This window comes from Erythrolamprus reginae, chromosome 2 (genome assembly GCF_031021105.1).
Source record: "Erythrolamprus reginae isolate rEryReg1 chromosome 2, rEryReg1.hap1, whole genome shotgun sequence".
Classification (NCBI taxonomy): Eukaryota; Metazoa; Chordata; class Lepidosauria; order Squamata; family Dipsadidae; genus Erythrolamprus; species Erythrolamprus reginae.
In genome coordinates, this window is record NC_091951.1 from 39,101,529 (window position 1) to 39,117,685 (window position 16,157).

General features: G+C 43.2%; 1 protein-coding gene across 1 annotated transcript in view; it reads right to left on the reverse strand.

Moving 5' to 3' along the window:
* Positions 1-670: 670 nt before the first annotated feature.
* The window catches only part of LOC139158374 (C-type lectin domain family 2 member D-like), a 28,994-nt gene continuing 13,507 nt past the window's right edge, over positions 671-16,157 (reverse strand). Inside the window, exons 3-5 of the mRNA XM_070735677.1 lie at positions 9,022-9,233; positions 5,128-5,225; positions 671-3,026 (exon numbers count right to left, since the gene is read on the reverse strand). Of these exons, the coding sequence (XP_070591778.1) occupies positions 2,891-3,026; positions 5,128-5,225; positions 9,022-9,233 (446 nt within the window). The 3' untranslated portion in view covers positions 671-2,890. The remainder of the gene's footprint in view (positions 3,027-5,127; positions 5,226-9,021; positions 9,234-16,157) is intronic.

The following is a 16,157-nucleotide window of genomic DNA, read 5'->3' on the forward strand; positions in this document are numbered from 1 at the left end:
CCGAAGAAAGTCATTCATGTTTGCAGCTTTTGCTGTATTTTTTTAAAATGGGGGGGGGTGTGTGTTGTTGGTAACAAAACTGTATTTTAACCTTACAGGAAAACAAAAACTTCAAAAAATTGAATGTGTAAAGAAAATACAAACTAAGAAGGATAGTTTTTTTGTATTTTTTGTTGTGGATGCTAGAAAAAATTAACAATGTGTATGTCATCCTTTGCCTACCCAAATATTTGGTAACCTTACAGAGTTTTGTTTTGATGCGTCAGATGGCTCCAGTGATATTCCAATAAAGTATCATTTGTTGATTTGCTCTCCAAAGGGTTTGTTTTTTGTTATCTATCTATCTATCTATCTATCTATCTATCTATCTATCTATCTATCTATCTATCTATCTATCTATTGGATTTGTATGCCGCCCCTCTCCGCAGATTCGGGGCGGCTAACAACAATGATAAAAAACAACATGTAACAATCCAATTTAATAAAACAACTAAAACAACTTTTTCCCTTTAGATGAGCATTTTTCCGACAACACTTATCAAAGTAGCCAGGAAAGGACCTAGTATATCATGATGATGGGATGTAAAATAAAACAATTGCCATGATTTTCAACATACACTACTTTTATGTATTAATTCATTTATTTGTATTTCAAGTATACATTTCATCTTCCCAAAAGTGACTCTGAGCTTCGTGCAGTTTAATAATAAAATAGTATAGTAAATCAAATCAAACTAAATATTATTATTGCAGCCTTTGACCTGGTTTTAGAGTAAAATAATGTAGTGAAAAGGGAAATAGTATATTGGGGAAGAGAAAAAAATAATAGGAGTATAAAAATATATCTAATTAAAAGTTTTGTATAATTCTATAGCTTGGTATTTGATATTTGACTTTATATTTTGTCATTTGAACTTTGAATATGGGGTTAGCATCCTTTAAAATGATAAGAAACATTAAATTTACCTTCATGTCCCTGGTCTTCATATTTGGCTGTATATAGAAACATAGAAACATAGAAGACTGACGGCAGAAAAAGACCTCATGGTCCATCTAGTCTGCCCTTATACTATTTCCTGTATTTTATCTTATAATGGATATATGTTTGTCCCAGGCATGTTTAAGTAGAGGTACCACTATACAGATAACCTTATAAATCCTTTAACCTAGATCAGTGATGGCGAACCTTTTTCCCCATGGGTGCACAGGCGCAAGTACCCACACCCATAATTCAATGCCTGGGGAGGGTGAAAATGGCCTCCCCCTCTCCCTAGAGGCCGTTTCCCAACTTCTGGTGGACCCAGTAGTCCCATTTCCCAACTTCTGTTGGGCTCGGTAGACCTGTTTTTCACCCTCCCCAGGCTATAGAGGCTTCCCTGGAGCCTGGAGGGGGCAAAAATGCCCTCCCCCATTCCCCTGGAGGCCCTCTGTAAGCCAAAAACACCCTCCCATATCTTCCATGTGAGCCAAAAATCAACTGGCCAGCATGTACATGCGTGTTGGAGCTGAGCTAGGGAAATGGCTGGTGTACCAGCAGATTTGGCTCCGCGTGCCACCTGTGGCACACATGCCACAAATTTACCATCACTGACCTAGATCATGAAGCAAACAGACAAACCGTTGCCAAATACTTTTATTAACTTACAATAACATGATTTAGAAATAGTTACAAATTTTGAATATACAGTGTTCCCTCACTTTTCGCGGGGGATGCGTTCTGAGACCACCCGCGAAAGTCGAATTTCCGCGAAGTAGAGATGCGGAAGTAAATACACTATTTTTGGCTATGAACAGTATCACAAGCCTTCCCTTAACACTTTAAACCCCTAAATTGTGATTTCCCATTCCCTTAGCAACCACTTAGATTATTACTTACCATGTTTATTTATTAAAGTTTATTTAAAATTTTTTTTATTAAAGGCGGATGAATGTTTGGCTGTGACATATGATGTCATCAGGCAGGAAAAACCGTGGTATAGGGGGAAAAAACGTGAAGTATTTTTTAATTAATATTTTTGAAAAACCGTTGTATAGACTTGTCGCGAAGTTCGAACCCGCGAAAATCAAGGGAACACTGTATACAAACTATACAAAACTATACAAAAATGTTAGATTGACACAAGTAGGCTGTAATAAACAATGGTCAACAGGATGGTTGATGTTCATGTTAATTGTGGAGTGCTGAAGATTTGAAATAGATTTGTAAGTATGAAATGTATCCTCTTTATGTTTGTATGTTTTGTAAGTTATGTTTTCTCATTGTGTAACCAATTTTGCATTGTCCATCCTTCCAACCCAAGACTATTACCTCCTGAGTGCTTTCTATTGCTGCTTGTTTTATTTCTCTAAATTCTCCCATCGCATTACTTTTGACTAATACTGCCATTTCCTTAGCAATTATCCATCGTATATTTAACATCCTATTAATATCCTCTTGCACTTTTTGCCAAAAATTCTGCACTATCGAGCATTCCAAAAACATATGCACAAACAACCCTTTATCTTGACACCCATGTCAACAAGTATTTTTAACATTCTGCTGAAAGTATGCGAGTTGAACGGGAGTATACTACTCCTTTTAGGTTCTCAAGGTCAGCCTTTGTTCAGCATCTGTCCGGAAGCTGCTGGGAGTTGCAGGATATGCTGGCAGAAAATATATGGTTCATGTGATGGGCTTGTAGGAGGAGATGCAAGGAAATGAACTCTAACCCGGGTGGAGATACCCTCGTAACTTTGGATTTGGGTTTCTCCAGTTGTGCTAACATGGCCTTGTTAATAAATTGAAACTTTGAAGAAGCCGAAGCCTTGGATTCCGATTTATTTCTCAGATGCTATTTGGAACTCTGACAACGAGATAATGCCAGTTGAGTGGATTGGAGGCCATGTGTCTTCAAGCTACCTTTGGACCTGTGAATTCATCAGGTTTGCTGCATATCCAGTGATGGGGGTTTTCGCACCAGGAAACGCTGGCTTTCCCTTCGTCATCCAGGAAGGCACAGTTCCCTCCATCACCAAGGACCTTCCACCTGCAACACAAGGGCAGCCAGGTAAAAAGCTTTGTCCCCCCCATTGGCATTTAACCATGATATCAAATTGCCTTAGCTACATCTCTTTTCTGCCATGTCCTCATGGCGTTACTTTCCTCTCACCCCCAAGTATCAGTAAGAGAGGCCTAAGTTACACTTAACACATAATCACAGACCTGCACTCATAGTGACTGAAACAGTTTTCCAAAATGTTCAGAACACCCCTATTTTTAGGAATGGACCATTCCGGTTATGTTGTGAGTGGTCCTTGACCAACTCTTGTAATGATAGATTCTGAGGAGGGTGAGCCAACCCCATCTTGACATGTGACATAGTCAAAGAAATCAATGAGATTAGTCTGACATGATTTGCCATCAACATGGCTTTACTGAAGGCAAATCATGTCAGACTAATCTCATTGATTTCTTTGACTATGTCACAAAGGTGTTGGATCAAGGTGGTGTCGTGGATATTGCCTACCTGGACTTCAGCAAAGCCTTTGATACAGTTCCACATAAAGAGCTGATAGATAAATTAGTGAAGATTGGACTTAATCCCTGGATAGTTCAATGGATTTGCAGCTGGCTGAAGCGTAGACATCAGACAGTTATTGTTAATGGTGAGTATTCTGAGCAGAGTCAGGTTACAAGCGGTGTGCCACGAGGGTCTGTTCCGGGTCCTATTCTTTTTAATATGTTTGTGAGTGACATAGGGGAAGGTTTGGTAGGGAAGGTTTGCCTATTTGCCGATGACTCTAAAGTGTGCAATAGGGTTGATATTCCTGGAGGCGTCTGTAATATGGTAAATGATTTAGCTTTACTAGATAAATGGTCAAAGCAATGGAAACTGTAGTTTAATGTTTCCAAATGTAAAATAATGCATTTGGGGAAAAGGAATCCTCAATCTGAGTATTGTATTGGCAGTTCTGTGTTAGCAAATACTTCAGAAGAAAAGGATTTAGGGGTAGTGATTTCTGACAGTCTCAAAATGCAGTCAGGCGGTAGGGAAAGCAAGTAGGATGCTTGGCTGCATAGCTAGATGTATAACAAGCAGGAAGAGGGAGATTGTGATCCCCTTATATAGAGCGCTGGTGAGACCACATTTGGAATACTGTGTTCAGTTCTGGAGACCTCACCTACAAAAAGATATTGACAAAATTGAACGGGTCAAAAGACGGGCTGCAAGAATGGTGGAAGGTCTTAAGCATAATACGTATCAGGAAAGACTTAATGAACTCAATCTGTATAGTCTGGAGGACAGAAGGAAAAGGGGGGACATGATCGAAACATTTAAATATATTAAAGGGTTAAATAAGGTCCAGGAGGGAAGTGTTTTTAATAGGAAAGTGAACACAAGAACAAGGGGACACAATCTGAAGTTAGTTGGGGGAAAGATCAAAAGGAACATGAGAACATTTTATTTTACTGAAAGAGTAGTAGATCCTTGGAACAAACTTCCAGCAGAGGTGGTAGATAAATCCACAGTAACTGAATTTAAACATGCCTGGGATAAACATATATCCATCCTAAGATAAAATACAGAAAATAGTAAAAGGGCAGTGTAGACCTAGGACGAGGACATGGGTAAAAAAATTGCAAGAGCAGACATGTACCATTATAAAAAGTAACAACGACAATGGGGGGAAGAAAGGAATACCAAACACCTCCGAAGCATTGCCTCACAACTCCATATATATATATATATAAACAAACAAACAAACAAACAAACTTTACCACCAGACCACACTGGCTCTGGGATTGAAAAAGAAGGGCCCACCCATAATTCCCAGATATCTTTTGTGGCTGACAGAGGGACCTAACCTGGGTTTTTCAAGTCCAACAGCTCAATCACTACACCACATTGGCTTGCCTCTATTCTCCAAATTCTTTAGTTTTAGATGCAAAGTTGGCATTTACGAAAATCTGCCATGCATTTGTGCTCGATGAAAGAAACAGGACAGCACTGGATGATGAATAAACCACAGGCTATTTCTTCTCAGCATTTGGCTGGCGTACAGTTTATCTAATTAATTTATTAAATTTACAGGCCGCCCCTCTCACTACTCCTCAAGTGAAGACATAAGAGAGAAAGGATGACTCACGTTGAAACACTTCCATTGATCCATTTCCAGGGTTGATTCAGGTCTCGTTGGAGGCCAATCCAGTGGGAAGGTCGGCCTTTGTAACGCAGCACAAAATCCTTTGGAGAGAATAAATGAATAAACATTAAATGACTCTGAAATGTTTACATATCCTAAGTACACATTTGTTTTAACCTTTATCTATATCCTCAGTAATCAAATCACATATATTTAGACCTGGCTGATAATTCCATATCATTGTTTGATTATATATTGTATGCCCATGTTTCCCTGAAAATAAGACTGGGTCTTATATTCTTGTTGTAAGCCGCCTCGAGTACTCAGAGAGGGGTGGCATATAAATCCAATTAATAAATAGTAAATGTTGTGGTTGGCTGTGGGCCAGCTCCTGCTCCAAAGATGGTGGGGGTTGGTGTGGGAGAATCCTCACATTATCAGAGGCCGATTTTACGGCCAACAGCTTCAGACAGTGAAGATTCTATGTCAGCGGAAGATTCTGGGAGTGAATCAGGATCGGATGAGGAGGTAATTACAGGCAGCCCATTAGTAGTGTTGGGCGAACTGAACTCGCACAATTCGGGTCCGTGCGGACTTTGCAGTGTTCGGCATGCCGAACACGAACCCAATTTTTTTTAAAACTTCGGGCAAAGTTCGGGGTCGCGTTCGGCATTCGGTCACCTCGGCTGGCCAGGAAGTGACGTCTCCGTGATGTCAAAGCCCCGCCCCTGGAATCCCATCATGGGGAGGCTGCGGGAGTGGGGGCAGGGGATTCCCCTCTACCTGCCACCGCCCCCCTTCCCTTTGATGTCGGAAGGAGGATGGGTGCGCACGCTGTGTGTGGGGGGAGCATTTCTCCGTTGGGAAAGTAAGACGGTGGCAAGTTTCTCGGTGCATTAAAGCCGCCGCCAAGGTGGTCCCCGCCGAGAAACTTGCCACCGTCTTACTTTCCCAATGGAGAAATGCCCCGCCCCCATTTCCCCAGCCTCCGCACCGAAAGCCAGGAAGTGACATCTCCGTGAGGTCAAAGCCCCACCCCCAGAAGGGTTTGGTGGGTTCAGGTTCAGGTTCCACGAACTTGCCTGAACCAGCCGCCAAGTTCGCATGAACCTGCCGAACCCGAATTTTGTTGAGTTCGCCCAACACTACCCATTAGCTAAGTACCCCATTAGTGAGCCATCATCATCATCATCATCGTTAGATTCAGAAGAGGAGGGATTGATAGATGCACGCAGATGCAGGTTTATGACAAGGAAGGAACAACTGCGCAAGTACTATAGAAAATAAGGGAGAACACCTGTCGCTGTGGCAATTAGGCTAATGGGGCTGCTGATAAATTGCCAGTGTTGTTGCCTCTCGGTGTGGGAGATTATCCATTTTGTGTGAGAGAGAAGTGTGGTTTGCTGAACAGCTTCAGGATTTTACAAGGATTTTGTGGAACAATTCACAGTTAAGTACAGCGTGAGGACTCTTTAAGGGGAGTGGCTGTGATGTCTTCACAGCTGCCTTTTATCTGCTTTGCTTTTGTTTTATGTTTCTCACAGCATTCAAGGCTTGTGGTTTGTGGGAGAGCACTTTGGCTGGTTAAAGTGCGTTTGGACAATATTTTCCTTTTGATAAACCAACTTTGTTTACTTTACAACCGTGTGTGTTTGAATTTCTACTTTGGACTTAATTGGGGGCACGTAACGTGAAGCCCAGCACAACAGTAAATAAATAAATAATTATTTTGGGCCCGAAATTAGCAATAGGGCTTATTTTTGGGGTGGAGGATGTCTTATTTTTGTAATGTATGGGAGGCCCATTTCTGCTTGCTCAAGGCAGGACAGGAGGCCGAGTGACATGTCAGTGCCACAGCCACAAGGTGAGCGGGGGGGTGGAGCTGTCCCACACCTCACCCCAGCTTACCTCGGGGCCCCCACAGCCAGGCCATCCATACCTGCCTTGTGGCCATGGCTTTGTTATGGCTGTGAGCAAGTAGAAATAGTGGGCCGGTAGCCACATGGTGTCCTGCTACACATGAATATAACTGCTGAAAGGTGTTAGTTATCACCTATAAAGCCCTACATGGCTTAGGACCAAACTATCTACAGAACCAGTTGATGGGCTTGCGTGGGAGGGCCTTCTCTCTGGCGGCCTCGGCTCTTTGGAACCAACTACCCCCAAGATCTGTATTGCCCCCACCTCCTGACCTTCTGAAAAGCCTTGAAGACCTGGCTTTGCTGGCAGGCCTGCGGGCTATCAAAATTAACAGCTTAATCCTGGCCGAAACACATTCTGATTGGTATATGATATGTAATGGTATGATTGTACAGTGTTCCCTCGATTTTCGCAGGGGATGCTTTCCAAGATCACCCGCGAATTTCCGCGAAGTAGAGATGCGGAAGTAAATACAATATTTTTGGCTATGAACAGTATCACAAGCCTTCCCTTAACACTTTAAACCCCTAAATTGCAATTTCCCATCCCCTTAGCAACCATTTAGATTATTACTCACCATGTTTATTTATTAAAGTTTATTTTAAAAAATATTTATTAAAGGCGGACGAATGTTTGGCGATGACATATGATGTCATCAGGCGGGGAAACCCGTGGTATAGGGGAAAAAACGCAAAGTATTTTTTAATTAATATTTTTGAAAAACCGTAGTATAGACTTTTCGTGAAGTTCGAACCCGCGAAAATCAAGGGAACACTGTATTGATTGATTGATTTTTTAAAATTGTTATTAATGTTTAAATTTGACTTTCTACTGTGTTGTTTCATTGTTGTGAGCCGCCCTGAGTCCTGTAGGATTGGGTGGCATATAAATCATATTAAACAAACAAACAAACAAACAAACAAACTTGGGCGTCCTCCTCGATCCACAGCTCACATTAGAGAACCATCTTTCAGCTGTGGCGAGGGGGGCGTTTGCCCAGGTTCGCCTGGTGCACCAGTTGCGGCCCTATTTGGACCAGGACTCACTAGTCACAGTCACTCATGCCCTCATCACCTCGAGGTTCGACTACTGTAATGCTCTCTACATGGGGCTACCTTTGAAAAATGTTCGGAAATTTCAGATCGTGCAGAATGCAGCTGCGAGAGCAGTCATCGGCTTCCCTAGGTATGCCCATGTTTCACCAACACTCCGCAGTCTGCATTGGTTGCCGATCAATTTCCGGTCACAATTCAAAGTGTTGGTTATGACCTTTAAAGCCCTTCATGGCATCGGACCAGAATATCTCCGAGACCGCCTTCTGCCGCACGAATCCCAGCGACCGATTAGGTCCCACAGAGTGGGCCTTCTCCGGGTCCCGTCAACTAAACAATGTCGGTTGGCGGGCCCCAGGGGAAGAGCCTTCTCTGTGGTGGCCCCGACTCTCTGGAACCAGCTCCCCCCAGAGATTAGAACTGCCCCTACTCTCCTTGCCTTCCATAAGCTCCTTAAAACCCACCTTTGTCGTCAGGCATGGGGGAACTGAGACATTTACCCTGGGCATATAAAATTTATGCATGGTATGTTTGTATGTATGTTTGCTTAGTAAATGGGTTTTTTTTAAGTATTTTAAGTTATACTTATTAGATTTGTCATGAATTGTTTTGTTTTGTTGTGAGCCGCCCCAAGTCTGTGGAGAGGGGCGGCAATCAAATCAAATCAAATCAAATCTCAAATCAAATCAAATCAAAAAATAAATAAACAAACAAACAAACAAACAAACAAACTCCACTTTGGCAACAGGAAGGGCATCTGGCCAGTAAACACTCTGCTAGCTCCATTCAATTGCCCAGACTCCACCTTGCAAGGGATTATGGAGGCATTAAAAGAAGATGATGAACTCCCCAAAAATAGAATTCACACAAAAGCAGAACCATCCTGATTCTCTTAATAATACAGTAGGGTATTTTCACCTCTTACCTTATCTTTATTTTCAATAATGGCCAGAGTGGCATTGTACAAAGAACAAAAGTGTTGACTAGCAAACCAGGATTTTTCTTTATCTGAGAAGTAGTAACATTTCATCTCGAACCAAATCCAGGTAGGCAGGCACGGGCGTCTCCGATGTTCAGAGGTTGCCAATAGCAGTTTACAGTCATCTGGATTTAAGGTCTGCTTATGTACAAGTGATACTAAGGAGGGCAAAAAAAAGGTAAAAAAAACAATCTCCTCAGTTAACCCGTTACAAATGGGAAACAGGAATACAGCTTGTCCTCTATATATGCCCATAATGAAGCCTGGAATTTTAGATGTAAGTGATTTTGGTCATAAACTGAACTTTTTTTTTTATTTGCAACAGCCTGAGTCCTTTGGGATTGGGGGGGCATAGAAGTCGAATAAATGAATGAATCAATGAATCAATAAATCATTTGAATGTGGAGGTCATAAAACAAATCCATTTTCCTCAATGAGTTTTTTTTTTAAACCAGAAAGAACGTGAACATTCGTTTCCAGTGACAACAACACTGTAAATTGTAGCCATGTGACTGAGGGCACTGTAAACAGATGCAAATACAGGCCAGCTACCGAGTGCCCAAAATGCAATCATGAGACCTTGGGGGAGCAGCCATTGTAACTTCGAACCAAAGTTGTGCTTTGCCCTTGGGAGGTCCATGGTAACTTCAAACGGTCATTAAGCAACAGGTCATAATTCAAAGACTAAGTGGTACCTCTACCTAAGAACGTCTCTACTTAAGAACTTTTCTAGATAAGAACCGGGTGTTCAAGATTTTTTTACCTCTTCTTAAGAACCATTTTATACTTAAGAACCCGAGCCTAGAAAAATTTCCCAGGAAATTTGAGAGCGGTACGAAGGCCCGGCTAGTTTCCTGCCATTCCCCTTTAATCCCAGCCATCTGGGCTGCCAGGGGAGCCTTTTGGTGGCGTTTAAGGAGGCTTTGGTAGCCCAGAGCAAACAAAGCATTTTCCTTTCTCTAGGCCAGCGGTCCCCAAACTACGGCCCGTGGGCCACATGCGGCCCACTGAGGCCATTTATCTGGCCCGCCAGTGAGTGACAAGAGCACAGGGAAAAGAGAGAGAGAAAGAAAGAAAAAGGAAAGAGAGGGAGGGAGGGAAGGAGAAGTGGAGAGGAATGAAGGAGGGAAGGAAGGAAGGAAGGAAGGAAGGAAGGAAGGAAGGAAGGAAGGAGAAATGGAGGGAACAAGGAAGAAAGGAAGGAAGAATGAAATGAATGGAGGGACAGAGGAAGGAAGGACTGTTTTGGGGGGGTGTAATTTTTTTAAATTTTTCTCTTAACATACATTCTACAACACAGTGTAACATCTAATTTTCCATGAATAAAATGCGGTATTTTGCTAGTAACTAATATCAATCGTCAAAAAAGTTGCAAAAGTTTTTTTTCTAATTTTGTCATCCAGTTACATTCATTTTCTTTTAATTAAATTCCCTCCTTAATGTTCCTTCAAAAAGTGCAACACCAATTATATTTCTAACTTATTAACCATTATGCCAAAGTGCTTCCTTCTTTCTTTATACATTTTTCATAAGCCAAGAAATCCTTGTATAGCCAATCAGATGTTAACAAAAGAAAATTAAAAACAAAACATAAACATATATGAATTTCAGATCTTCTCCCCCCTCTAAATAGTACGTTCCCATTTTGTTTTTTACTTTAAAACAAGGTATGTGCAGTGTGCATAGGGATTTGTTCATAGTTTTTTTATATAGTCCGGCCCTCCAACAGTCCGAGGGACAGTGAACTGGCCCCCTGTGTAAAAAGTTTGGGGACCCCTGTTCTAGGCGCTTGGAGAGGGAATAAATCTTTGCCAGTGCCCAGAGAAAAGAAACACTCCCTTCACTTTGGGCAGCCGAGGAGTCACCACAGCGAAGAAAAGGCGCCAGCTACAAAGAGAGGGAGAGGAGAGGGGAGCTCTTCAGCATGGGAAGGAAGAGGCAACAGGAAGCAACAGCAGCAGCCAGTGTATGGGAGGCAGTGTATGGGAGGTAGCCTCACGCCGGGTGTATGGGAGGCGTATGCTCCTCCTCGCTGCCTCAGAGTCCCTCTTTTTTAAAAATAATCTTAAAGTTTTGGATTTTTTTAAATTCCCATCACTTCACCTTCTTCCTTTGGCAGCGACTCTCCTCCTCCTCTTCCTCCTCCTCATCCCACCCAAATTCCGAACTTTTATTTCTTTCCTAGTGGGTTTGCACGCATTATTTGCTTTTACATTGATTCCTATGGAAAAAAATGCTTCTACTTAAGAATGTTTCTCCTTAAGAACCCTGGTCACGGAAAGAATTAAGTTCTTAAGTAGAGGCACCACTGTACTTGCAATAAAGAAAAGCTGGAAATCTGCACTTCTAGAGGAGAAATGTGCAAGGCTAAGGAGCATTTTGATCTTTTGCAGCAGGGTTTTAAAAGTTGCAATGTGTGATAAGGTGATGGAAAACTACTGGATCATGTTTCATATATGGAAATGGCAGGGGTTTCCTTCTCTGCTTGAGAGAGAGGAAAGTTTTCTTTTTTTAAAAAAAAGGTCTTATACTTCCTGTGTCAGAATTGTGGTTTTGGCCATGCCAACTTTCTCAGCCTTTGTGAACTGCAAGCACACTGTAAAGATGGATCTGGATGGGGCCTGTCAATCTCTTGTTCTCCCTCCTTCCCTCCGCACAACAGGCTGCTGTGGTGAAAGTGAAATAAGGGAGGGGGATTAATAGTTGTTAGATTTATTTGCTCCTTTTCCTTTAGGTAGTCTTGGTTCTATTTCTCTCTCCACAATAACCCTGTGATGAAAGCATGTTTTAGCAGAAACAATATGCTTGGTCCATGGGTGAAATGCTACTGGTTTGGCCCCACTTGCTGCCATTTTATTTTTTTAAACTTCTGCGCATGGGCAAGGCCTGAGAATGTGCAGAGTGGGGAAAGGTGCATGTGATGGCAAATCACACACTTCTGAACAAATAGGGAAGTTAAATAGATTTCATCACTGGCTGTTTCATAATTGGGTAGACCAGGTTTCCCTGATAGACCCGCCTCACTGGAAAAAAACCACTTAACCTCTCCCCTGGTATAATCCAAAAAGTGAGAAGAGTCCATGGCTTAGAAGTTAGTACATTTATGGTACCTAATATGCAAGTATTAGAATGCAGCTGCGAGAGCAATCATGGGCTTCCCTAGGTATGCCCATGTGTCACCAACACTTTGCAGTCTGCATTGGTTGCCAGTCAGTTTCCGGTCACAATTCAAAGTGTTGGTTATGACCTATAAAGCCCTTCATGGCATCGGACCAGAATATCTCCGAGACCGCCTGCTGCCATTGGCCTTCTCCGGGTCCTGTTGATTAAACAATGTCGTCTGGCGGGACCCAGGGGAAGAGCCTTCTCTGTGGCAGCCCCGACCCTCTGGAACCAGCTCCCCACAGAGATTAGGATTGCCTTCACCCTCCTTGCCTTTCGCAAACTTCTTAAGACCCATCTCTGCCGTCAGGCATGAGGAAATTGAGACATCTGCCCCTGGCCTATATAGTTTATGTATGGTATGTTGTGTGTATGTTTTTTAAATTATGGGTTTTTAGGTTTTTAAATATTACATTTGTATTTTACATTGTTTTTTACTATTGCTGTGAGCCGCCCTGAGTCTGCGGAGAGGGGCGGCATACAAATTTAATTAATAATAATAATAATAATAATAATAATAATAATAATAATAATGTAGCCCGAGTTCAAAACCCAGAAGGGTTTGGCTACCTGATGAGAGCTAAATAGCTTGAAATAGATCTACACTAGTTTTCCTTTATTTCTCCTTAGTTTTAAGTAAAACATAACTTCAATACAAAAATAGTTTGTCGCAAAAGCAACTGCTTGTGAAGGCTCCTGTAAAAAAGGTGAAAGTGATAGCAGCATGCTCCATCCCATATTTGGCTAGACCAGTTTATTATTTATTTTATTTATTAATGGGAGCAATAACAGCCATATAAAAACAACAATATAAAAAGCAATAAAACAATTTTAAGACCCTTTATTAAAATATTCATCCAGCCAGCCGGGACAAGATAAGACTGTTCACCAGCTCCAGAAAAGTCTGTCGGAAAAGTCATGTTTTTACTGCCTTTTGGAAGGCCAGGAGGATGGGCATCGTGCAGATCTCAGGGGGGAGTTGATTCCATAGAGCCAGAGCTACCACAGAGAAGGCCCTACCATGTGGTCCCACCAGTTTGCATTGTCTGGCCAAAGGAACTGTGAGAAGACCAACTCTACGAGTCCTGACTGGTTGCTGGGAGGTATGTGGCAGAATGTGGTCCTGTACATAATCTGAGCCTAAGCCATGTATGGCTTTAACGGTGATAACCAACACCTTGAATTGTGTCCAGAGAGCCATTGGGAGCAGTGCACGAAGCGTAGATGTAGTATGGATGTATCTAGGTACACCCACAAAAGCTCGCACAGCTGTGTTTTGGACCAATTGTAGTCTCTGAACACTTTTCAAGGGTAGCCCCATGTAGACGTTACAGTAATCGAGTCACGAGGTGATAAGGGCGTGAGTGACCGTGAGCAGAGATTCCTGATCCAAGTGGGGCTGCAACTGGTACACAAGACAAACTTGCTGAAAAGCCCCCCTAGCCACAGCTGAGAGTTGGTGGTCTAGTCTCAGCTGCAGATCTAGGAGGACACCCAAGTTGCAGACCCGCTCTGCAGGGGATTGAACTGTCCTTAGGAGGCAATGCCCACAGCCATTCAGTCTTGTCTGGGTTGAGTTTGAGTCTGTTAACACCCATCCAGACCCTCACAGCCTCCAGGCACTGGCACATCACGTCCACCACTTCGCTAAATTGGTATGGGGTGGAGATGTAAAGCTGAGCATCATCAGCGTACTGATGATACCTCACCCCATGTCATCGAATGATCTCATCCAGCAGTTCCATGTAGATGTTAAATAGGAGAGGGGAGAGCACCGACCCCTGTGGCACCCCACAAAGGAGTGACCTAGGGGTTGACCTCTGTCCCCCTACAAAAACTGACGGTGATAGATCAGAGAAATAAGAGGAGAACCACGGAAGAATAATGCCTCCCACTTCCAATCCCTCCAGCCGTTGCAGAAGTATGCCATGGTCAATGGTATTGAAAGCCACTGAGAGGTCAAGAAGCACCAAGATGGTGGAGTGACCCCCATCTCAGGCTCGCCAGAGATCATACATTAGCATGACCAAAATTGTTTCAGTGCTATAGCCTTGGCTTATCCAAGGACTGTAGGAGCTGGAGCACTACTACCTTTTCAATAATCTTACCTATGAAAGGCAGGTTAGAGACTGGTAGATCCAACATCACTCTAGACGTCTCTTCTGGCATTTATCTCCCAGAGCTCCTCAGTGAACCAGGGAGTTCTCCTGGTTCCACTGCCTCGGAGAGGTCGCAGAGGCGCAATCCAGTCTAGAGCCCCCGAGGAGGCCCTGTTCCAGGCCATCACCAGAGACTCTGCTGAATTGTGTACAAGGGAATCAGGTATATCCCTAAGCACCCTCTGGGTCCATTAGGCACCTGGGACAGAACCATTTAATTAGCTCTGCCTCCCTGTAGTGAGGGATTGGTGTCCTGAAGTCAAGCTGTAACAGGAAATGATCTGACCATGACAAGGGTAAGATGTCTATACCCCTTATCATCAGGTCGTGACTGCACTGCCCCGAGGGAAAAAACATGTCGAGCGTGTGTCCCCCTCATGAGTTAGACCCTCTATTACCTGGGTCAGGTCCATGGTTGTCATGGAAGCCATGAACTCCTGTGCAGTTTCAGAGGAGCTACTGAGGGATGGTAGGACCATAAGCCTGGGGAACTCCACTGCCAACCCGGCCACTGCCTCAAGCAGCGCAGGCAGGGCTGTTGTAACACACCTGAGAGACAGGTACGTCAGCAGCAAGCTCACCTGAACCCCTAGATCCTACCTCAAAAGACCTCCTGCGAGGGCTCCAACCTCCTGTGAGGCTCAGAATCTTCTGGACTATGAGAGCCACTCCCCCACCCCTTCCCTGGTGTTGTGGCTGGTGCAGCACCTGAAACCCATCTGGGCACATCTCCAAGAGGGGAACCCTCCCCTCGGGGCCCAGCCGGGTCTCAATCACACATGCCAAGTCTGCCCCCCAATCCAGAGGTAAATCCCGGATCAGAGGGGCTTTGTTAACCACTGACCTGGCATTCAGCAGCACCAGCCTGAGACCAGGGCCCTGACTTCCCCTGTCACCAGCTGTATGGGGTGAGCTTGAGGGGCCAGAACAGGGAATCACTGTAAGATAGTGAGTCCTAGTTCCCCGTGAGCGGCCCACCCCCCAACTTCCCCCATATCTGCTTCTCCCAGTCACAACTGGAACGCTCCAGCTCTCCCATCCCCCAGAGATCCCACTCCCCACACCACTTCCGGCAAGGCCCGACCAACATTCATACCAGACTGGGGGCTAAAGACAGGGCCCCACGTGCCTTTGTTTATTTTTTGGGGGAGGGGGGTATAAATTTTTTATTGTTTTTCACACCTTATAGAGATTCCAATTTACATACCTCAAATTAAAATATAGTACAATACAATACGTAATAATCTTCCCTAATCTGTTTGTCACTTTCATATCAGTGCAATAATCTTCCCTATTCTAATTATTTTCACTGCTAAATGCAGTGCCATAATCTTCCCTAATCTATATATTATCCCCAATTCTAAATATCTTCCACTATTGAACTCAGTGATAATCTTCCCTAATCTATTGGTTTTAACTCTTTGTTGTTTCAACTGTCTTTCCTTATAATGCCTAACATAATTAGTGCTAGTTATTATCCCATATTAATCCTACTCCTGTTATTGTAACTCTCCTCCCTTTTCTTTTTCCCCTTCTTTCTTTATCACCATAAATCAAATAAGCAATTTATAATTCAATCAATCAGAATAATAAAAAAGAGAGAAAAGAGAGCAAAGAAGAAAAGAGAAAAAAAAAAGGTCAACCAGAAATAATCATAATCATTATCAAATACTGGGCATTGGATTTGGTATTGTGTACTGTACTGTTTTTTATTATTGTTGTGAGCCGCCCCGAGTTTGCGGAGAGGGGCGGCATATAAAT